The following is a 24,500-nucleotide window of genomic DNA, read 5'->3' on the forward strand; positions in this document are numbered from 1 at the left end:
AAACATTCCTGTTCTGAGACAGCCTTTTAAATCACAGCATTTGAACGAGGAGTTCAAATGCTGTTTTATATATGACTGTTGTCATTCACAAATATTTTCACTTTTATGATCACTATTATCAATTTCAAGAATATTTTGTAGCTACAATAAGAGTGCTTCTCTTCAGGATGGCAATTATATCGTCTTTGGTGAAGCCTACATGTTAACTACATTTTTCATGCAGCCTACTGCTGTAAAATAATTAAATCAACATGTTCCCAGATGTACTATCCTCTGGAGACTTTGGTGACCTTGTGACCTTTCTGTAACACCACAGTCATCTTCTTCTTGTCCTTTCGGCTTTTCCCTTCTGGGGTTGCCACAGCCAATCAGTTGCCTCCATCTAGAGGTAAGATCCTAAGCCCGAGCCCGAGTCCAAGCCCAACCTGACCCGAAATTCGGGCTGGGTCGGGCTCAAAAAGTCAGTATTTACGTTCGGGTTGGGTCAGGCTTTAATACCCTCGGGCTCGGGTCGGGCTAGATTTTTTTTGGACTCGGGCTCGGGCTTAAGAGCTTATGATCCAAGCCCAACCCGGCCCGAACTTTTTTAATAAATACATATTTATATATTATGTATCTCGAACGATCTATGGATATTAAACGAAGGAATACCCTTCATATCATTTGGGTAAAACAGAGAAGGCGCTGTATGAGAAACATCCATCTACAATACCTGCTCCGTTCCCTCCGTGCGTCAGCTGTATCTTCTCCTGTCATTTTACCTTTCCGATCGTACGCACGGAAAGTAGAGGTAAGATCTTAAGCCTGAATCCAAGCCCAACTTTCGGCCCAAATTTCAGGCTGGGTTGGGCTCAAAATGTCACTAATTACGTTCAGGTCAGGCTTTAATACCCGCGGGCTCGGGTCGGGTCGGGCTGGATTTTTTAGGTCCGATCTTACCTCTACCTCCATCTAACCCTGTCTTCTACATCCTCTTCTCTAACACCAACTACCTTCATGTCCTCTTTCACTACATCCATAAACCTGAAACTCTTCTATCACACCTGACACTTTTCTCCACCCGTTCCATCCTGCCTGGACACGCTTCTTCACCTCTTTTCCGCACTCTCCATTGCTCTAAAAACACCACAGTGAGGTTCACATTACAGTTCTCATCACAGCCATCATTGGATGGGTGATCATGAGATTGGATACAAACAGTCCTGTCCATATTCAGGAGAAATTCTAAGATTTCTGTTTAAATAAAAACCATAAATAAAACTAACAATTTTATCAAATGTTAGCATAATAACATGCCAAACTACTTAGGCGTAAACCTCAAATCGACATTAATATAGTAGTGAGTTCACAGCACGTCTGTGAACTTGTCAGAGAAGAAGTAGATGTGAGTCTGAATATAGACCTGCTGCTACGTTTCGGTTGTATATTCATTTTTTATTCATTCATTTTTTATTCATTCATTTTTTATATCTGCTTCTTCCGCTGTAGCGGGCTACAGTGTTTCTGGAGCATATCCCAGCCGACTGGGGGTGTAATGCAGGGTACACTAAAATTATTTTAGGCGCAGTAAAATTACCTAAAAGCATTTTAGTGCTTTTGATGTATCTTTTCTTTTTGTGAATGAGCAAATTTCATCATCATGTCATTCTGATGTGCATTAATCTTGAATTTTTTTTGTCTTGGTTAACAACGTGAAAGATTAATATTACCAGGAGTTCCTGTGGGTGTTCCAGGTCCCTCAACAGAACAAAGTATAGTTTATTTTCATCAAAAATGTTATCCTTGACTAAAATAATGGTAAAATATATAAAGGTAGTCCTCAACATACAAACATTAAACTTACCGCTGCATTCGCGCACCTCCAACACTAAACCCACCCTCTTATTGTTGTTTGTTGTTGTCTCTGTGAGCATCTCAGGCTTCGTAACTGACTACTTTACTGTTTATCATAAATGATAAAGCAAAGACTAGTAAAGATAGCGGTAGTGGTGACGATCCGATGACAACTCTGCCTCTGAGCAACAATAACTCCCTCCTCCTCCTTCTTTTTTCTGACATCTTTATTGGATGTACACATGTAAAGATTATTTTAAGATTAAAAGAAAACAAAATATATTTTCAGCCAATATTTTTATAAACAGCAAGCCATGGTGAAATAATTAGCTTAGTGAGTTAGAACATGGTTTAAAAAGTATAAATATGCTTGTGAAGCACAGATTATAGCATTCAATTTTGATTTTCTCAAGCAATCATACTAAATAGTGCTGAAATGGTGTATTAACTCCTTTTGAAGGAACATTTTATAGGTTTACATGCATATTTTGTTCAGTATTTCATGTCCAAAAATAAGTTGTACAGATACATCACAGGATTGTTATGCAGATTTTTTATTTGTTTATCTCAAAAGCTGACAAGAGTTTTGAGCTGTAAATACTGAGCTTTGCATCAGCTTTACACTGTGAGGGAATCATTATAGTGCAGGAGTTTCTGGTTGTGTTAGCAGTATTGGATATTTGCTGCAACCGGTGCAGGTGTTGTGTGTGGCAGTCAGTCATCATTATTGCAGTCTGCGCACAGAATCTGGCCACGGTCAGGGAAAAAACCGGAGCCCACCAGTGACACAGAACAGCGTGAACACTTGAAGCATGGCTGGTGCCACTGCCGGTCCTCGAAAGAAACATACTTCCCATCTCCGAAACCTGGAAGACAGAAATGTTAGCAGCTAATGAAGGTCTTTTTCATTTATGGTGGAAAGCATAGAAAAATAACATTTTTCTAGTTAAATGGAAATTACATAAATGAGCTCAAAGACAACATCAGAAGCTCACAGCTTTAGTTTCTTACAAGCACAGAGGTGAATTAAAGAAGTTAATAAGCTTTATTGCAGTTGTATGCTGCACTCTTTTCTTTAATTCTGTTATTCACTTGTATTTGCTTTAATCTAGAGGTTTTATAGTGAACTTCATTGGTCCAACTTTAAACTGATTGTTTTGCTCATAGTACCCTTATAGTGCTGTTTACAGCAACAGGAGGCAACTTTTCCAGAGGACAATCTCCAAAATCCACAACCTGCTCTGCTGTTTCTGTCTCTGCTATTTAAATATTTACTTGATTAAGCACATTAAACATGCAAAACACAACATGGCTTTGATTGTGAAGGACATATCCAAACACACAAACTCAAGGCAAGGAAGTGATCTAAGCCTGAGTCACCTAACAACCAACACCTGTAGGATGAGTTAACGGTTATGAGTAACTGACCTGTGATGGCTGTGTTGCAGCCGGCACACTTTTTGGCATACATGGTGCTGAAACACTTGACACAGTACGGACTTTCTCCCTGCGAGGTGAAAGGCTGGCCGGCCAGAGGAGCTTTGCAGCCGGTGCAGAGGAAACACTCTTTGTGCCATACCTCATCCTTGTAGCTAACCCCTCCTTTAGTCAGAGCCTGCAGGACATGAAAACAGATCATTTTCTGTTTGAGTTGTATTGATGAAGTTTGAATTAATGCAGGTGCTACTCCTCATACTATCTACTCCGCTGCTCTAGTAGGTTTCATACCTTGTGCAAATTTCCCCAGTTTGGGATCAATAAAATATACGTATATCTAATCTATCTATTTATCCTAAAGTTTCACACCTGGATGTTTAAGACAACAACAGGTCAGACTGTGCTATGAAAAGACCAAACTTAAAGAAAAAAAAAAGAAAAAACTACATTTTAATGTCTTTTTTTTTCATTATAGAATTTTAAAAAACATTTATGATCATTGTAACCTGACTTGCTGAAGGTGTTTGTTATTTTAAAGGGCAGCAAGTTTGATATCTGTTAAATCTTTTGCATGAAAGGTTTCAAAAATCAAAGATTTAAATTAAGATTGAATTCAAAATAAATGTTAATCTTAATTTTACTTCAAAATTGAAAAAAAAATTCAGATCTTCAAAAATCAAAAAAATTGCTGCTTGTCAGTGTTCTTACAGTAAATTTAAAAAACGTGTTAGACTGATGGTTGAATAAAGAATATCCCTGTAGGCAAATTTGACTATTGAATATTGAAATATCATCTACTATATTAATGAATCCACAGATTAATTAGTGAGAAAAACTTTCACCATTGTCAAAGCTGTATAGGAGGCCTAGTTCACCTTTTTGCAGTGGCTACACTGAGGTGCAAACCTGCCCTCATAGCATGGCACACAGTAATAGTAGTTTTCGTCCGGGATGAAGGCTTCAGCACCGATCGGCTTCGCACAACCGTGGCACATAAAACAATCCTCGTGCCAGGTGGAGCCGTCATACTCCAGAATCTTCGATCCTGAGACACAAGGTGGATGAGAGTGAGCAGATGAGCTCGGAAACTGAGATGACAGTGACCTGACATTTTCAAAATTGTGGTATTTCAGTCCAGCAGAGCTAAAACTATAAGTCTGATCGACATCTGAAAGTTCATATGAACACTAAGACCAGCCGTGATGGATCCATGATGGTTAAACCTGTTCTAGCACAGCCCTTCTCATCATAACAGATTATCATTGAAACAACCTGAAAAACTACAACATAGCAATGCTCTCGCAGACATACATGACTTCAAAGCATCCAATACATAACATTTACTTTACGGTTATTTTACAAACCTTCTCATAAGTCACCATTTCTCCTCTGCTCAGAAATAAAAAAACAGGAACGAAAACACTTGCTAAGAAATACATGCTTCCTTTCAGAAGTTTATAAATTTGAGGACTCAATTATGTTGATTAAATTGGATGTGAGATCCTTTAATAGTTCGGGGTCTGACATGTAGCCTGGAGGCCTGACAGTGTCTTGAACTTGGCTGCACTTTAAAAGAATGGGGGCAGCAGCGTTTAAGACATTCCAGGCTGAGCAGAAACATATGAAAATAGCTGCTTGGTTCAGAAAAGAACTGGTTAGTTATAATATCCCACTCTGCCCACAGGCTCCGGCAATTTTCAGTTATCTGACACCACTGATGCACTTGTGTTGTCACATCACCCAGAGCTGGGAACCCTGCTGGGAGATATTTTCACCAGAGTAAGGAAGCAATCACTCAGTTTAATCTGTCACACCACAGAAAACAAAACTTCATAGGCCTTTTTGCCTTTGCAAAGCCAGCATATGACTTCTCTGACCATTTATGTCTACTATATAACTACTACTACTACTACTACTACTACTACTACTACTACTTCTACAACCACTCCTTTCTGTTGTTGTGGAATCTGTCTGGGTTGTAAGGCTAAGAAGAGAAGAAGTTATCACCTGGCATGACTATCTTGTCGCAGGCTGAACATTTGGAGGAAAACTCATTGCAGTAGCAGTCGCTGCAGACAAGCTTCTCCCCCTGACTCGTGAAGGGTTTGTCTGCCAGCAAGCAATCACAGCGGAAACAGCGGAGACAGTGAGTATGGTAATATCGGTTCTCATAGAAGAGCTCCTGAGGAGAAAGGAGAAGCAGCGTTAGACTCAGCATCTAATGATTTAAAAGTACTTCAAGTCAAGATGATGCTAGATAAAAGATATTGTTCAAATTCTGTTCACATTTGCTAAAGACTTAATCTAATATATTGTTTGCTGATGATGATGTTGAGGTTTAGTACATGCTGCTTCACATCGCCCCTTCTTTCCTGTCACAATCTTAAACAGTGCAAACCAATACAGGCACAAAACCCCAAATATAGAGTAAAAACAACATGGCAAGAGATGATATTAAGTTGTGAAAAAGATAGAGCACAACCTTTTACGATAAAAAATAATAAATCAAATAAATCCTGAAGGTCATCCTTTCCAAAAGTCTCCCTTGATGCTTTCAATCTGGTTGCGTTGATTTCACTGATGAGCTCTGCAGCTGATTTTGAGTCAGACATAATTGCTGAAAATAGTCTCCAGAAATGTACCATTTTTTTAACAAAGTCTTCTCCATTGTTGTGAATATATTTTCATAGAATAAACATTTTTCTTTGTAAGCCATTTTTTTAAAGATTTAAGTCACTAATAGGTCCAAATGGCTTCAGGTGAAAGGTGCAAACAGACGAACTGTTAAATGACTGACAGACTGATCCCATGTTGGTTGTAGACTTAAATGAGTTGTTGATAAGAAGAAATATGTAAACATTTGACATGTTTTTAGTCCTCACAGGGATGTTCTGTATTTTCTGCCTCACCATCTGCTAGGAGGTCGGAGGTCATGGTCAACCAGATGATTCAGTTTCCTGCTAAAGAAAGAATTGGCTGTCTTGGGAGTTTAGGTTTCCCACTTCCTCTGACACACTGCTGTCCTCCAGAGAACTGGCGGAGGCTCGAGTTTTTAGCACTTTTTGTTGTATTTTTTTTTTAAAAATCAGAGTAATATTTTCTTTTTTTTTGTGTTCCAGTTCATGTGCAGTTCAAGCTATGCAGTAAATGGTCCCTTTGAATAGTGGGGGAAAACATATTTTAGGCAAATTCTAAGTAAAAATGACTTCTGAAAGAGAGGAAGGGATCAGGATGAAGGATAAATGTTGTCTCAAGTGGAAAAGGGACGGCCAACTCAGCCAGGGGTATAATTTACAACACGTCACACACAGGGAGTCAATAATTCATAGGACATTGATGACCTCATGGCATCTATGGGTATCTACTCAGTACTGTATGTCTCATTTTCACAAACTACAGGAACTTAAGGAGGAACATACAAAAATGTGTCAGTTGCGCTGTAGGGTGATGAGCACTAGCTGGTTTTTAAAAGCTGGAAAGCTGAAAAACTGATCATCGTGCCTTTATGACATTTTGCAATGTGAAATTCTTTTACCTAACAAAAGTATTTAAAGTAATTCATCAATATCATTACAATGTTTTTTAATGTATATTAGGGGTGTTAGATTTAAACAATGTTTTAGTATTTATATTCATAACGTTTGAGATTTTAAAATTATAGGTGGTTGGATTAATTTAGTCAATCTAATCAAAATGTTTCGATTTTGAGTCATTTTCTCTCTATTTTTGACCATTACAGGCATTTTTCAACGTTTATGTTTTTACGTACAACAGACTGATTAATCAGTTAATCAAGAAAATCATCTGAATAACTGACTAGAAAATTTAAGTTTCTATATTAATTCCTAAATCACCACATATACGTCTTCATCTTCTTTACAGCTTCATCTGCTGTGGCGGGTCAGGGGGAGCCGGAGCCTATCCCAGCTGGCTTGGGGTGTGAGGCAGGGGAAACTCCGGGTGCGACGCCAGTGCACCGCGGAGACACACAGAGACACAGACAAACATGCACACACACACTCAAACCTACGGTCAATATGGAACGGCCAATTAACCTGAACCGTATGTTTTTTGGAGGTGGGAGAAGCCGGAGAACCCGAAGAGAACCCACGCAGACACGGGGAGAACATTCCAACTCCTTACAGAGTTGGACTCGAACCCGGAACCGCCTTGCCGTGTGGCAAAAGAGCTACCTACTGCCGCAACATGCATCACAACATGCATACAAATCCTTCATCTGTAGCAACCAGTAAAGAAACAATTGCTTAAAATTAAATGAGATGGGGTGCAAAGTACAATAAAATGAATGCGAAATTAAATGAAGATCAAAACATAAGAAAATACCAACAAGTGAATTTTAATTTACCTTGGTATTATGGTAGATGATTTGTTTGCATTCCTGGCAGGTGTTGGTATGTAGGCGGTCATAGCAGGCGAGGCAGTGAGGGTTGTTCTCCACCCGGATGAATTTGCATCCACGCAGGGACTCATTGCAGTTTGTGCAGTTGAGCTCTTCACTCATGATGTTTTTCTCTGGCTACCCCCCTGTGAAACAGAGAATTCATTAAGCACAGTTTAGCATGCAATATGAGCAAGAAGACAACAAAGGAGATGGAGGAGGAGGAAGAGGAAGAGGAGAGAGATTAGTGAATGATGGAGAGAAAGAAAGATGGAGGAAGGCAGACAGTTTTTGGACAGGCAGTTGAGGAATAAAGACAAAAAAGAAGCAACATTTAGAGAAATGAAACATTCAGGATCACATTAGAAAGTATTTCAAGATGGTCAAATATTTTTTACACAACATTAAATCAGTTATGGGTGCAGGGTTATAAAAGATCTCATATCGTATCAAAATTAAAAGCAGTTGTTAAAAGGGGAGTTGTCATGATTTGAAATTATGGTGCAATCAAGGATCTGTTCAGACGTAGCCATTCACATGAGGGGGGGTTGCCTTGGATAAGGGCCAAGCGCAACAGGATCAGTGCATCAGAGAAAGTTGATCATGAAGTAAATAAATGATGATGGCCATGATTAAAGTTAAGTGATTCTGTGACAAACATAACCTTGGTGCTATTCACATAATTTATGTTCCCATGGGCAAAAACATAGATCAGCATCAATGACAGGAGGTATATTGAAGGATGGATGCTGTGCAATGAAGTATTATGGTGGGGAGGGCCTGAGGTAGAAGAGGGTCTGTTATGAAGTGCTTAAATCGAAGAGATATGGATGTGCTGACGATTATTCAACATGCATGATGACAAAAGTAGAGACCAAACACTGTACCCTGGGGCATTTTAGTCAGGTGGATGTGGTGGTGAAACAACCTTAGAGAAATTTACATTTTATTTCGATTAAACTTCAACATGCAAGAAAAACAGATGGTTTAAGAAATAATATTATATTCCAGTATGGAGTTGAATATTACCCTAAATTTTTCTTATCTAGAAAACTGTTTCCTCCTGACCCACAACCCAAACACAAGTGTTGTGTTTCTTTTTTTTTGGTTTATTTTATATACTGTTATGATCCCTGAAGGGAAATTAATAATGCACACTCTAGTATGTTAGTCAATCACACACATGCATATATACAGTATATATTGGTGTGTACAGGCCTCTGTAATACACCCAACCACACACAGGGGGGCCTGTAAGCATGTAGGGGGAGGTAGAGTGGTGGGCAGTTCCTTCTTGATGCACCCCAAATGAGCAGCTTGTGAGGGGGGTAGCGCCTTGCTCAGGGGCGCCTCGGCAGTGCTCTGGAGGTGAGCTGACACCTCCCCCTGTCACTCACAGTGTTTTTGGACAGGAACTGGAATTGATCCGCCGATCGTGGAAAATTGGACGTCCTGCTCTACCACTGAGCTACTGCTGCCCCTAACATAGTAACACAATAACATAGTGGAATAATTTAACATTGTAAATTATTCCAATAATGATATGACTGCTTCTCCTCTTTTGTCATTACTCTGAAATGCTAGTGAAAGCGTATAATGTCAGCTGCTCCCTCCCCCTCATTCTGGTATGAAACCCCCCGCAGCATTTTGGCCCAGAGAAAGAACAATAAGACAATATTAATTGTTTGGAGCTGAACTGCAGCAGTGATCTCTATTTCTGTGGCTCTCTTGAGGGCTTTCTCATCCATGCTTGGCTTGAATTTCCAGGGCAATACCACTCATTTGTCTAAGTGATTCCTTTAGTCCTTGAGTTTCTCCCAAACGCATAACTTTCCCTGTGCAATGAAACTTAAATTAAAATGCCACCAAGGTTTTTTATTGCTGCCAAAGTTATGTTCCCCAAGTTATTATTGTGTTCTGGCATGTTTTGTGAACATTTAAGGTTAATGATTACATCTGGCTTCATCTATACTTTTTAGCTTAAATCACTTTAAAGAGTATTTGACAGACTTAAATTTGTATTTTTTCACTATAAATTTTAGCTTAACATTCCCAGAAACATCTGGATCATCTTCAAAAAAGCAGCGCGATTCCATCCAGAAGCATGACTTTGTCATCTGGGCCATAGCAGTTCATAAAAAACTTTGTTAAATCTTGGTTTCCTCCTTATGATGGAGCTTTTCATGCTTGGTTTGATTGATTGCATGGAGCACCAAAGAAATGTAAAGGGATTTAAAGGAAAATATTGTTTATGGTGTTCATGGAAGCAAAAGAACACATTTTAAAACCTCAACAGCTTTGTCTCTTTCCAGGAATGATGAGCATGTTGTCAGCACTTTCATTTGGGACCATTTTCTTTCACCAAACTGCACTCATTCCCAGTAGAAGGAAACGTGGGTCTACTCCGGGAGGAGACGTTTGTATACGCCACAGAGCGGGATGGAAACATATGACAGACAGACTCTACTGTTAGCTCACCTCTGATCTTTATGTAGACGCTTACTTCCATTTGTAGAGTGTATAGTTCCTGCATGAACATGTGAAGGGCCAAATGTGGATTTCCTTCAGTCGGGTTAACCGGAGAGTACGTTACTGTTGAATTGAGTTCAAGTGCTTTTTTTTTCTTCTTCTTCCTTTGACAGTACAACCATCGCCACAGATTATATCTCCAGAACAATCTAGATTGATAAATGGTACTGCTACTAGATAAGAGGACATTTTTAAGAATTACTTTGGGATTAAATGTCAGTTAATGTTGAAATAATAATTCCCTGTCATCTGTCATCATATTTATAATTAGAATAAATATTTAATCGTCAACCTACCAATGACGTAAGAAGTCTTAGAATAACTGAAAGAGATTTCAGCCGGGTATGTAGTTAAAAACCACACAGCAAATAACAAACAAAGACAATACTCAGTGTGCCATGGTTAGCCTGGATGTTTGGCCAGGTTTGGTAAAGCGTAATCTCAAGAACGAGAGGATTAATCTGAAGAGAGACGAAAGGCCAATCAGGCAGACACAATCCAGTTCATTTTACTGGACGCAGTCAGGCATTATCAGGCTATACAGCCTCATGTTCTGGAGCAAAAGCAACTGATTAAGGAAATGAATGTGGCCTCCAGAGTTTGAATTCTTGTTCATGTTGAGGAGCCAAAAGTCTGACACATTTGTAAATGCATAAAGAGGCATTTCACTTCAAAACAGCTACTGTTTATAATGCTCTTCATTTTTTCAGAGCACAGAGTATTTCACAAAATATATGATTTAAAAAAGAGGAGGTGAGTTCAACAAAGTACAGCTGGGAAAACGTGTGGTTGTGAAATCTCCCCGATGGATCAAGGAATGAGACAACGCTCCTCGGTCCTCCTTTCCAACCCAGCTCTTGATGCAAGTCACCTGTATGGTCAACTGTTTATTTATTTATTCATTTATGTATTTATTTTTTGTTTTATTTGTAATAAAGCTAGAATTAACAAAACCTTTCTGCTCCAAAAAACTAAGTTATACAGGTATACGGCTTCATGGTCTGTAGACTCCAAGCATTTGCATCTGGTCTGTGAAGGAGTCATCTTGACAGTCTAGTTTACATTCCCCATGTCTGTCTATGATCAAACATTTTGTTTCTAATAACCAATGATGCAGCAATTTCAGATAAACATAAAAAAGATAAACACAGTCTGTTCTCAGTCACGTCCTAAAGCAGATGCCAGAAGCAGAGCCTCCCTGTCCTCCACAGCGTGTTTGGAGACGTTTGCTCCTTTCTATGCCATGTTACTGAGGACATCCCTCATGCTGCACATCCCTCCCTATAGATAACAGCCCCGCTTCCTCTTTGAGGGCATCAAGTGAGGTCAACAAAACAAGGAGGAAAACAAAACAGAGATGAAACATCACGTGCAATGTCTGTTTTCTGTCACATTCTGAATGGGGAAAATCAGCCCAACTTCCCTCGAAAGAGTTTCGGGTTTCTATTCTCGTTCATCCATGTCTGCAGTGAATGCACGGATGCAAGAGTGGTTTTCCTTCCGGACGTAGTCTGTAGGTTTTAAGCTTTATGTTCCTCTTCCTGCAGTCGCAACATTTGCAAATACAGTCTGCGGTCAGCAGCTGTTGTCTGTCATCAGAATCTCCATTAGTACAGCATTGTTCCTGTAGGACAGGCCTTCAAAAGTACAACTATAACTACAACACAATAAAAAAAAATACCAGTGAACTCCAAACATGCTTACAGCTGTTCTCATCTGACTGGAGGATTACCCATGATGCATTTTAATGCCTCTAAAACCTTGGTTTGACTCACATATAATCAGCAACACCTTGAGGAGGCGTTCACTATCACAACCAGGACCTGTCACCCCTGTTCTCCTCCATACCCCCCCCCCTCTCTCTCTCTCCAGTAGCACAGCTGCTGAAACCATTTAAGCGCACAATTCACCTTCATGACTGAACGCACCATTCTTCACCATCACACCGTCTGTCACACAAACATATTTACTGGACTCACTTGGCTCTGAGAGCTTTGTAGTTGCAGCCAAATGGCAACAGTCTCAGGGATCAGCCACCAGCCTCCTGTCTCATGTCCCTTCATGGTTCGTTGCTGTTGTTTTACTCCTCAACAACCTGACAGTTTCTTAGTTATCGGAGCCAGGAACTTTGCAAGCCGTGAGAGTCGCTGCTGGGCTTTTGTGTTTATTTTTCCAGTGCAGGAATTTAGACTGGTGTCTGAGGTTTACAAACCAGATTATTCCATGATGAAACCGCTGTCACATGTAATAACATCTAGTGGAACAAATATGTATGTAAGTGTTAAATCTGTCCTGGACCTCAAAGCATTAATTCAAGCTTTAGAAAACAGTCTCAGTGCCTTTTTTGTGGTGACATTATCAATCCTTCTCTGAACAGGCGTCTGACTGTAAGGCGTACACCTTCTTGAGTTTTTTTTTTTTTTTCAGATTCTGACAAATGGTTTAACTTAGAATTAGTTATTTCGTGTCATGTACCATGATAAGTGTTAAATGTTTGATTAGCTAAAACAGGAAAGCAGCAAACATCACAGAACTCCAGCCATGCAGCCGTGTAGCTGAAAGGACAGCAACACCAGTCGCTCCATGACCCTGTTCTAGAACAAGTGAGCAACTGCTGGAAATATTTACTTCACAGTTCCCCCAGAATTCTGTGATCAACAGCTTAATGTGTCAGATTATGTTAGAGTACTTTAGTTTATGGTCAGATGACTACGGATCCAAAGAAATTCCACTCAGCCACACCCTGTGTTGAGTACAAATAAGATGATAAACAGGACACCTCCAAAGCATCGGCATGACATTCTGCATGTTCTCATCTTGATGTTAGCAATTAGCTCAAAACACTACTAAGGCTACGTTCAGGCTATACAGAACTGAAAACAGGCCTGTTGGTCAGCATCTCGAAATAAGATGCTGCCTTTGTAAAAATCAGGTGTCCATATTTTCCTGGAGTAAACATTTCAAGAACAACGTTTTACTTTTGCTCCCTACATTTTCTATAAATATCTCTATTATCAACTTCTAATTTTTCAGAGAAGACATGTTTCTCTGACATTCAGATTGATATCGATCTAAAGTGAAAACAACAAATAGAAAAGATGAACTACCGATGCATCCATCAGTTCATATCATGTGTCAGAGATGAAATAAAATGTTTGGGAATATAAAATATGCAGCAAGACACAACAAACAAGACACATTTGTGAGAAAGCTGAAGAAAAGGCCTGATGTCAGTAATGATTTCTTTAATCCACTCCATGTCATGGATAATAATTTACACTGAATATATTACAGTATATGACTGCAAATGTAAGTAATAGACATAATAAATAAAGTTCCTAATGCCTCACATTAACATTTATTGATATAAGATAGGGTTCAGAAAATCAGGTTTTTAGGGACTTTAAAGTAAATTTCAATGCTTTACTTTTACTTGGGTAGAGAAAGTGTAATTAAAGAAGTTTAATCAGTAATTCTGCTTTTACCAAAGTTTTTAAAGAAGTAACTGGACTTATATTTCTAATTTGTTGTAGAATGTGTACTGTTGCCACCCCTCTTTCAAAAAAAAAAATCAAACAAAAGCTGAACTGAATGCATTAGTTTTCCAGCCGTAGTGGCTTTGCAGCCATCTTCCAATGTCATCTCAATACACGAAAAAATGTTCTACCAATATTTTACGAGCTGCCCAGTCCGTCTCTTTGACGTTATAATTAGTTAGAACTAATTTGTGGGTAGGTGATCGTAATTCTAACCTTCCAGTCGAGGAAATGGTGTCAAGCCGTCTAAAAGGAAGAATGTTGAAAGACTTGTAACTTGAATACCTCACAGCAGCACCATATTCACCCCTACAAATGAAAGCTTTCTCTCTGAAAGCAATCTAGACGGCTAGATTTCACTTACAAACATAATCATTGTTGCCAATTATTTGCATGTATGCTCATCATCTCTAGGAAACAGGGTTGACAAAGTGTAGGTGCAACATTACAGAGCTGTGTTTTCTCCTTAATGCTTTAACTCACAATGAATGCTTTCTCCATACACTCCTCCTCTGAACCAAACACTGTGTGCATTCACATAAAACAGGAAAGCGTGTCACAAAGTTGGTTTTTAATTACACCACACTTTACTGTTTATGCACCCTGACATGGGTTATGGTGGTTTAATGGCCGCTGAGGCTCAGAACAGTCTGGACAGTGTATGACTGTTAGGTTGCATAACCTGAATATAGGGAAGTGAATAAAAATTTGGCAGCAGTACAATAATCTGTTGAACATGCCTTCAACGGAGGAGCCCTGCCCTGATGGAAAAGTGGCACCTTGATGGTTGCAGCTGTAAACAGTTTCTCAAAGGACCAATGAGACTGATCACCCGTGGCTGTCAGACAACCACGCTCCCTTTCATCGCTTCTACAAAGACGCTCAATGAGGTGTGGCTTCCTGTACAACACAAGGACAGGTTCAGCTGCACACACAAACAAAAATCAAAATGTTCCGCTGTTGGCGATTAAAGATATTAGCAGGATGAATTGTTTCATGCAGTTTTAAAGTTTTAAACAATGTAATATTTTTGGGTAGCATTGTCATTTTGGCTGTTTGATCGTGCATAATGGCTACAGAGGCTCCAATTGAACATGCTCTAAGTTCGTAGCAATAAGTTGTTGGTGTGTCTTTAAAGTTAAATTCTAAACTTCGAGTCAAAATAGTTTAACATAAATTTGTTCATTCACACTGAATTCAATTAAACAACATTACCAGTATCATTAGATACCACTTAGACTGCAACATTAAGGAATGAAGAACATGTGTGCTTTTTTATGAGTCTCCAGCTGGTTGTTTGTTTATCCAGTGGAACAATGTGGGCTGCAGCTGCAGTCTCACCTCTGAGGCTGTCAACTAAACCAACTAGCGGATCTCAGGCAGACAACAAGTAAACAAATCGCCATCATGAAATTATTTGAAACAATAGCGCCCATCAATGGGGACAGGCCCCCACTAGGCCCTGAATTTCCCTTGGGATCATTAAAGTATATATCTATCTATCTATCTAGGTCACAAGATGGTACAAAACATTAAATAAGACAAAAAATAATATTAAAATATGCAAGAACTAAGAGTCGGATTACAAATTTTCAGATGTAGGCACTGGCTAAATAAATTTAACATGTCTTAACATTATTATTATATATATATTTTAAAAATCCATGTAGACGTGTAGATTGCTTTTGTGCTGCCATGAAGTCCCTTTAGTGAAGTTACTTTTGGCAGTGATGCTGTTGTATTTGGAGTCCAACATGGACTGATTTAAAAAAATATAAAAACAGTCAACATGTTCTTCAAGACCAACAACTATTATCCAAAACAGGTACACAAGAAAACTTTTTTTCCCATCAGTTTCCACCTGGCGTCTGAGCAGTCATGACCTGGAGTTAATCATGTAATAAATGTTTCTGATTTCTGAGCGACTGCTGTGTCTGTCCTTACTGTTACACATTTGCTGCTGGATATAACTGAGTCTGATGTTTGTGTTGGGAAGCAATAGAAAGGTTGTCATTTTGACTTAAATTGCTTGGTGAGTATTTCTTACTAATTTTAACAAGAAAATGCAGAGCTAATGCTCAAAATCTGACTTTTACACCTTCTTAATTTATTACCATTTTAAATCATTTACCAGTGGAATTATTCCACACCATTTGGGATTCTTTCCTCTGCTTCTGAATGTATTTCAACATTCAACATTTGAAATGTGCATACTTAGTTTCTTACTTCAAGTCACATGAAAAGATTGTAATTAGTTTTATGTCTGTATGGTGAAAACAAATAACAAATGCTGTGCTCAGAAACCAGATAGCTCAGCATAGCATAAGCAGACAGCTAGTCTGTCCAAAGATGGATAAACCCACCTATCGAGATCACTGAAACCTGATTATCATTGTTGAATTTGAGCCAAGACATCCATTAAATATGTTTTGAAGTTTGAGGAGACATGCTGTTATTTATGAAAAGGTTGAAACATACACATACACATAGTCTATTACTCTTAGTACAAACATCAGCAAAATTTCCTGTTTATTCTGCAGTAATGAAGTGTTGTTGTTGTTTTTTAACCAAGTGTTACCTGTTATTAATGTGCTTTTAGTACAGGTGGTGATTATCTTTCCATCTTAATGTTACCATGATAGTTAAATTAAGCAACTCCTCAAAATGTCCAACTCTTCCAAAACTCTTCCCAGAATGTCTAGCAGAAACTAAAAGTGAGATATATGGATTTATGACTTCAGCCAATTGACCATCTGAACCTTCATCCAGCTGTTTTATTTTTACCCTGGTTACTCTCCAGTAATTGCACAACCTTCGCCCTGTGCAACAACTTTGGAAGAATGTGACTGTGGTCAAAACATGGCGAAATCATGTGGTAATTCTGAGCAAAAGAAAAAGCATTTTTCTCCACCCTCTGTTTTCTAAAAACAGACAAAACTCAGGAATTCCTCTCTGTGTGAAACAAAAAACAATGACCAACCAACACGCATGAACCAGAGCGGCATTGTCTCAATGAATGTATTCATTTCTACCGAAATGGAGTGGGTTATAATGGTGGTATAGGGACGTGTGGTGACAGAAACTATAAGCGGTGCCAGACGGGGGGTTGCTGAGTCCAGAAAAACATTGTAATCCAAAGGAGCCTTGACATCACTCAAACTCAACTACACTGGATGGCTTGTTGCCATGCCTCCAAATTATTTGGAAAAAGATAAATGCTCGTGGAACAAATTAAACTTTCATTCCCTTTTTCCCCCTTTTTTCACCAACTGAAACACTAACAAAAGGAATATATTCCTCAAAGGTCTTTTTGTTCTTCTTTTCATAAATGCTACTTTAAGAAATGAGCTGCAGCACGCTTTCACAGTATCAGTTTCTCTCTCTGGACGATGTTCAGACCCCCAACCCCCAACAACATCCATTATTTCCTCACGCTAAAGAAAGAACATCCTCTCTGGCCCATCCTGAATGTGGGGCACAACAATTTGGTATGAAAGAGTTTTGTCATGATTAATATGCAATTAATAAAGTCTTTTATTTGTTACCAATAAGACTCCACTAAAGAAGAACTAATTATGTTTCCAGTTTTCATTTATTGTTAAGAAAAGCTTAGTTCTATTTCGAACTAACACTAACAAAATGAAAAATACAACAGGTAGATGTTTTAATTTTGTTTAGTAATAACGTACTCAGAATTGTTTGTTTGATTATTGATGCACTGTCATGATTCTGAGTTACTAATTCAAATAATAATAATAAATTTTATTTGTGTTTAAGTGCAGACCCTATGTAGTACATTTACTGATTTAAAAAGAAAACATCTATTAAACTATGAAGGACATTTTTACCAGTTATAAACGCATTTTAAAGGAAATCTTTTGTTAAAAAGTGATTTAATAACACTCTTGTGTTGGCTTAGAATGGGAAAATGATTTTCAAAAAGTGACAGACGCTCCTGTCACGCTTCGTGATGCAGCAGGTGAGCACAGGTGAGGGTTTTACGCACACCTCACACCTCACACGAACACGCATCGATGCGTTTATGAAATGCAACCAATGCAAACTGGCGATAACACACCTTAAACTCACCTTTCCACCTTTACGCGTCACTAAGTTAAAAGTTTGTAGAAATCGTATAAATAGAAACGAACCTGTCTTCGCGCGTCAGCTGCGTCTGGAGATGCTCACCGGAGACTTATCTGCGCAGGATCTCTGCGGTCTGTGCTCCTCTGTCCTGCGCTATGAAGTGACAGATCATTAAATATTCTTCGTGGACTCCTTCGAGCTGTTAAGTGACGGCTTTCCACTGACTGGAGCATCTGTGTCTGGAGCGTAAAACCAAACCATCACTGCGATCACCGCCCCTTTCTCCCTCTGGCGGGTTTTCCACTCCCTCCGTCTTTCACCTTGTGGAAAATTCAAGCCTAAAGAAGGTAGACTGAGTCTGTTTTGGATGTTATCACATATTTATAAAGCAGAGGATAAAAAAAAAAGGTTGGGTCTAATTTCTGGGCGTAGGTGAACCACTGTGATATTTCTCTAAAGGAGTAGCATTATTATCTTGTGAAGGATTTAGAGTAGTATAAAGTTGTTTTTAAACAGTGGAATCTGCTCCAGCGTTCCATTTACAATGAATAGGAGCGTAAAGTGAAGTAGGAGAATAATTTTGATCTTATTTGTTTTAAATTGTTTCCCACTGGTACTAAACTGCTTCAAGGATTCATGACTATTATATGATAGTAAGAATATCAATTCACATATAAGACTAAATACAGTACACCATTAGCACTTCACAAATTTTCACATATGTGCAATAATAAAGTATTATTAAGCACTGTATTGCACATTCATGCACAATCTTTTTACTGCTTTATTAACAATTTATAGTGTTTATGGCCATAAAGAAACCAAAGAGCTCTCTTAAAGTTCAGACATATGGACAGTCTGTAAGTTGTGTTATAAAGCTTTTATAAACTATTGACCATTATAAAGCATATAATGCTTAATAATGACACGTACATAATCATTAACTCATAATATTGATATATATGAACAAACCTTATTGCATGTTATAAAGTTTAGAAACATGGACACCTCTTGTGGTGCATTATCATTGATAAATATGGTTAATATGCATTACAAAACATTTTATTTTGATATAAAATGTTTTACAGCTCTAATTTAAGCACTGATCAACTGATTATACGTCATGTAACACTAAATTTACAAGTGGTTATGAAGCTTAGTGTACAGATGAAAATCTCTCTTAGACACCAACATTTGGAAAAATTATTTGACTTTTAAAACTGTGCCACTTGAATTCAAAGTAGATTTCCCCAAAGGTTTATTAATCAATAAATGCAATAATTTAATTTGTACTGCTCTATATATTACTCATCCTAGCTGGGGGATACTAAGCAGCAGCTTTGAACCCTACACCCTCTCTACGTTGCGTCGTCTCTTCTGAACTCTTCTCCACTGCCTTCATCTTTCTGTGGTCAGGAACAAACTGCAGCTTTCTCAAGAGCAAGATATAATTTTCTCTCCCATTGACCTTCATTTTCCACAGTGGTGAGCAGGAGGTCCAGGGCCGATTAGAGGCTCTGGTTGTGGCTCCATCTTGCCACTACCCATTACATCAGGATGCACATTACATATGTAAATGATGTGCTGACGGCTTTAAAAACATGTGTGGCATCTTTAAGCTTATTTGCAGGACTTGTTGACGGGCTGCACGGTCTCACGCTTCGACACTGAAGGATTTTAGACGCCACAAACTTATTGTAATTATTGTTCAAGGATGAATGACGGTGAAATCTTGTACATCTTCATTAAATTGCCTACTTTTTTTTATATGTAATGCTACCATCTGCTGTTCAAGCCCATTAATAGCAATATTTGAATTCAGAGAAAATGTTTTAAGTCTCTCAAAAGTTTACCAGTTAAACATTTTATTAGAAGACATCTGATTTTTTAAAATTGTATTCTTACGACATACCTCTATTTACATTTATAATTATACCAAAAAATAATCGCCATGACTGCTCCTTAATTAAATCTGTATATCGTAATTATGGACGAAACTCTGCATGGGGGACATTTATTATCATAAAACAATTCTGATTGAAAAATTCAAAAACTACCTTAATAGAGTAATTAATACTTTTTTTGATGTGATTATGAGAACAAGAAAGAGTAAACATTTGGTGGATTTTTACAAAAAAAACCTTTATCTTATTATTGTGACATGCTCAAAAAACTTAGTTGAGCATGACAGCTAAAATATAGAACATCCTTCATGAAAGAAATATATCCAATGATAAAAACAACATGTCTCTAAAACTTAACATCCCATTGAAAAGCAAAAACTCTTAAGTAAATTTGGTCAAACTGCTCCTCAAGCTATAAATGTCGACTGTCAGCGGGAGCAGCAGGTTGTCCTCGTGAGAGGCATCATCAGTTATCTACAGACTCCATTAAGACCAACATGCTGTTGCCCCCTCTGTTGATCAGCCAAGGCTCTAATGGTGGAACTGGCACGGGTCTGGTCTGTGGAGATCCTGAGCAGAGCACCAGTTGCTGGTCGCATGAGTCATTATCAACAGAAAACACACTGTCGAACAAACATTCCTCATTTTTAAACCCACTTACAGCACCCAATATTTTAAGATAAAATGAGCAGGAGCATGAAAGCAGTTTGTACTGTTGCAGAATGTAAAGTGTAGTTACTGGAAATCGAGTCCATGAAGGTTTTGCACCATCACAAGCACTGAAACTGGGTTACACATCTATTTCACGAGCGTTTCCTGCTGCAGAAAACAGAACTTGCTGGCCAAAAAGTAAACATAGATCACAGGATCCTTTGACATTTCACTACCGACAGAAGTGCAGAAAGTAAAACAATGGCAACTTTTTTGGCATATGTAACCTGTAGCACTGGACAGATACATTTCTGAACAATACAGCAGGCAGATTGCATCCAGAAGTCGCATGTGCTTTTTTTATATCTGTCCAAACGGAGCAGCCCTGCTGCTGTACGTCATGTAGGTCAAAGAATTACCCTCGTCTACTCTTCCCTCAAACAGCACCTCCATTCAGAGCAGAATACTTTAGACCCGTCTGCTCGCTGCTGGATGAGACGAGGCCTTGCGGTGAAGAGCCAACTTCAAGCACTTCGTGAATCGCTTTTCGAAAACAATGAAAATTGTATTCTATCAAACCTAGAAAGACAAAAAAGCACATCATGTAAATCTTTCGGTTTAAAGTGTGACAGAACATTTGCAATGTGAAATATATCAACCAAATCTTTGGAATCGCAGCGAAATTCATCCATAAATGTTTTAGCTCATTCTTATACAGTAGAAATTAAAGAGACTCGTTAATGTCATTCACTTATTTATAGAGCTTTCTGAGAAAATTTGCTCATTTTGAGGTGTGATGCTCATGCGCGCATGCACACGCATGAACGCATGCACAAACACACACACTGACTTCAGACACTTTTGAGCTGGTAGCTTCGCACTTCAATTTGACATATTTAGGACGTCCTGTGTAATCAAACCACTGTCTAACAATGCCAGCTCTAAGTGTTTATAAAATCTGCATACCTTTCCTCTCAAAGTTCTCCTCTCTAAGGATGCAGACGAGAGCGAGGAACTTTGTGACCTCCTTCAAATAAAGCACAGTAGTGTTGTTGAGCTTGATGATAGCCAAAGACTCCTTGTCATAGGCACAGCCGCTGCCATCCGGCATGAGACTGTCAAGAACAAGAAGCCAAACATCCTCTTAAGTCTGAGCACAAAGGATACAATTATTTTGAAACTCTTAGCAGAAATTCTTCTCACCCATAAATGCAGGAGATATCGATGACAATATCGATCATATCACAGCAGAGTTCATAAGACTGCATGTCCACAGGAGAGCTGTCTGTGGCGATGTAGATCTTACTAACAACGTCAAACAGGAAAGCTTTCTCAAGCCCAGAATGCTGCAAAACATGAACAATGTTAATAGAAAAACAAATATGGGAAGTCCTCAACATAGGAACATTCGACTTTCGAACATTCAGAAATATGAACACACGCACGCCTCCTTATCAGTGGATCATCGACATCAGCAGCTGACTGTGGCTGTTGTTGTTGTATGCACTTAAAAAAAATCAAGAGCGACTCGCCTCTTGTTGACCTGTACCTATATTTTTTTTAGTATGTGTTGTTTTTATGCCCTATTATTGTTTGTGATAAGTCTTAGGCAATAGTACTTTTGTAATTAGATTAGTAATTACATTTAAATGGCCTCAAATGGTGATTATGGATTGAAATTTAATAAATACCAACTTACGAACAACCTTTCAGAACTAATTGTGTTTGTATGTTGAGTACTACCTATACTCAAGCTGCAAATGCAGCTATATATTTATATAGTACTTACAGAGATGAAAATGTTCAAAAGGTTCTCCAGTGTTGGTAACTGAGGAATGAGCTTCTGGACAACTTTACTGAAGGCCTCAAATATTGAGTGATCATAGATGCTGGTCAAGTAGAAGCTGAAGAAAGAAAGAAGAGGAAGAGAGTTAGGATACAACAAAAATATAGCATCATCAAATATATTTAAACAAAAAAGTCAGAGCTGAAACACTTGAAGTTTAGTGATACTTCGTCTGCTTACTGACAGGATGAACTGATCTAACCTTTCAGAGACTAAATCTCAGAGCTTAGCATGGAAATGTTAGCAAACTAGAGCTGAATGGTCTGATGCTGCCGTCCTCAGATTAAATGATACAAAAAAGAGAAAAACTGATACAAAACTGCTCATTACTCAAGATTTATGTGATTTGTGTGAGTAGCTTGCAGCTAAATGTCAGTTTAGAATCTAACCTGTCCTGTCATATGCCACACTAACCTGAGATGGAGTTTCTCCAAGCTGGCATCTGCCAGATCATCGTTGGCCCTTTGGTGAATGTCTCTTTGCGTTTCTATTTTGTGATCGTCGGACAACCCATCCACTTTATGGATAAACACTTCAAAGTTTATGTCTGGGTTCACTTTGTAGGCTCTAGATACTGTAAGATGTAAGCGCCCAAGAGCCTCGACGTAGTCATCCTATTAACAAGAGACATGTTCAGCACAGGAAATGTTAACATGGCAATTCATCTCACACAGGAAGCCTTTCAGAACTACAAAGTAAGTCCAAGTTTAAACTAATGTAATCTTACCTGAGCATCAATGACAAATATTAAAGCGCCGGTACCCTTGAAGATCATCTCACTGTCAAACGTAGGGTCGAAGAAGTCCACCTGGCCAGGAAAGTCCCAGATCTGGAAGCTGACAAAGGAACTGCTAGAAATGTCGTCCTTGTAGATTTTATTCGTGCTTTCGAGGAACAGCGTCTCGTTGGGTGACATCTTGTGGAATACAACCTGGCCAGAGATGCAAAGGGAATCTGGTTTCTATTCAGTGTTATTACTGTAATGTCCTGTGAAACTGACAACTTCCCCTGTCTTTGTCCAACTTTTAAAATATTGCACTTCATATTTACTTATATTTTTTATGCTCCACTTTCTTAATACTGTTGTTCTGTTTCTGTATATTGTGACTGTGTAACTCATACTCAGGTACTCCTGTTCTTCCCATTTTTTGTAATGAATTCCATCTTGTAGATTTTTTCTGTATCTCCCTTTAATGATAAAAGTCTAACAATAACAATTATCCAGAATAGCTACTATATTAAATATACTATTACCATAAGAGTTAATATTACAGAATGACATTCCTACAATTTTTTGTTAATTCAGATGTGCTCATTTGACAATTTGATGAAATCTGATAATGACATACTAGTAAAAAAAATAAAATTTAACATTAACAGATGACAATAAAAGTTTTTACCAAACCATATTCAGGATGAATGAGATAGTAACTAAAAGTAAACAATTTGTAACCACAATTATTCATCTGTAATAGCTGAACATCAGCCTCGCTTGGTTGATTTATCAAAGAACGGAGTTAATTCAGTCCTTTTCCAGTGTGTAGCGACAAAAACAATCGAATTCTGTCATTTCTTGAGTCCTGTAATGACAACTTCCCCCGTCGAGGCTATAATGTTAACTTTTAACTGGAAATGCTTCAGAACAGGTGTGGACACATTTTTTTTTGGTAATTCTGGTTGCTGTAGTTTGAATCGCGTTGAGTTTAACTTTGCATAATGTACACAGAAAAGATCTTTCAAATGTTTTAACCTCTCAATTCGGTGAAGATAAGTTAAACACACACCAATAAACCACAGCTCCCAACGTTATCATCAAAGTCCTTCACACGGTCACAGCTGGATTGTTGTATTCTCTCCAGGTCGGAGTCGTATTCTGTGCTTTGTTGTCATGTCTTTCCTAACCAAGTGGATAAGGAAGTATTGCTGTTTGTGGTCATTTACCTTCTGGATCGATGACTTTCCACTCCGCCTCAGTCCCATCAGCAGTATTCTGGGTTTGTCATCAGAGGTGGACCTCTCCTCCATGTCTGGCTCATCCACCCCATAGCTGAAACTTTTTGGAAACGACCCCACACCATCGTAACTCCCCGTTATCGTTGGTTCTTCGTACTGAATTGACATCCTGGGTTCAACAAGTCGACTCGCTAGATTTTAGTTACGCCAAAGTTAAAACCCGGTTGGTGTGTGAACCTTTAGTTCGATTCCGCGGCTAAATACTGTTAACGTTGTTACAGCGAGCTAGCATGGTAGGCTAATTAGCAACTACAGCTCGATGTTTA

At 38.5% G+C, this 24,500-nt stretch overlaps 2 protein-coding genes across 3 annotated transcripts; both read right to left on the reverse strand.

The window, feature by feature from the left end:
- Positions 1-2,042: 2,042 nt before the first annotated feature.
- Positions 2,043-18,176, reverse strand: LOC137607663 (four and a half LIM domains protein 3-like). Of its 2 annotated transcripts, none has more exons than XM_068333571.1 (6): positions 17,923-18,176; positions 7,637-7,815; positions 5,278-5,452; positions 4,146-4,315; positions 3,262-3,448; positions 2,043-2,699 (listed from the first exon to the last, which is right to left on the reverse strand). In XM_068333571.1, exons 2-6 carry the CDS (start codon positions 7,790-7,792, stop codon positions 2,548-2,550), a joined length of 840 nt encoding a protein of 279 aa, XP_068189672.1. In that variant the 5' UTR covers positions 7,793-7,815; positions 17,923-18,176; the 3' UTR covers positions 2,043-2,547. The 2 variants fall into 2 exon arrangements, with proteins under 2 accessions (XP_068189672.1, XP_068189671.1); XM_068333570.1 differs by having other exon boundaries at positions 17,886-18,174.
- A 1,484-nt stretch (positions 18,177-19,660) lies between these two features.
- On the reverse strand, positions 19,661-24,348 carry LOC137606918 (ras-related GTP-binding protein C-like). The gene is made up of 7 exons (XM_068332258.1): positions 24,163-24,348; positions 22,949-23,152; positions 22,636-22,835; positions 22,165-22,279; positions 21,579-21,721; positions 21,342-21,490; positions 19,661-20,954 (listed from the first exon to the last, which is right to left on the reverse strand). Exons 1-7 carry the CDS (start codon positions 24,340-24,342, stop codon positions 20,812-20,814), a joined length of 1,134 nt encoding a protein of 377 aa, XP_068188359.1. The 5' UTR covers positions 24,343-24,348; the 3' UTR covers positions 19,661-20,811.
- Between the last annotated feature and the right edge of the window lie 152 nt (positions 24,349-24,500).

The sequence above is a fragment of the Antennarius striatus genome, chromosome 14, assembly GCF_040054535.1.
Source record: "Antennarius striatus isolate MH-2024 chromosome 14, ASM4005453v1, whole genome shotgun sequence".
Taxonomy (NCBI): domain Eukaryota; kingdom Metazoa; phylum Chordata; class Actinopteri; order Lophiiformes; family Antennariidae; genus Antennarius; species Antennarius striatus.

Excerpts from the sequence above, each read along its gene's own strand:
- LOC137607663 (XM_068333571.1), bottom strand. The coding sequence starts at position 7,792 with ATGAGTGAAGAGCTCAACTGCACAAACTGCAATGAGTCCCTGCGTGGA. Across the intron at positions 5,453-7,636 it reads TCATCTACCATAATACCAAG|GAGCTCTTCTATGAGAACCG; the intron begins GTAAATTAAAAT and ends CTTTCTCCTCAG. Across the intron at positions 3,449-4,145 it reads AGTGTAGCCACTGCAAAAAG|GCTCTGACTAAAGGAGGGGT; the intron begins GTGAACTAGGCC and ends CATGTCCTGCAG.
- LOC137606918 (XM_068332258.1), bottom strand. The coding sequence starts at position 24,342 with ATGTCAATTCAGTACGAAGAACCAACGATAACGGGGAGTTACGATGGT. Across the intron at positions 23,153-24,162 it reads GAAAGTCATCGATCCAGAAG|GTTGTATTCCACAAGATGTC; the intron begins GTAAATGACCAC and ends ATCTCTGGCCAG. Across the intron at positions 20,955-21,341 it reads GGAGAACTTTGAGAGGAAAG|GTTTGATAGAATACAATTTT; the intron begins GTATGCAGATTT and ends TTGTCTTTCTAG.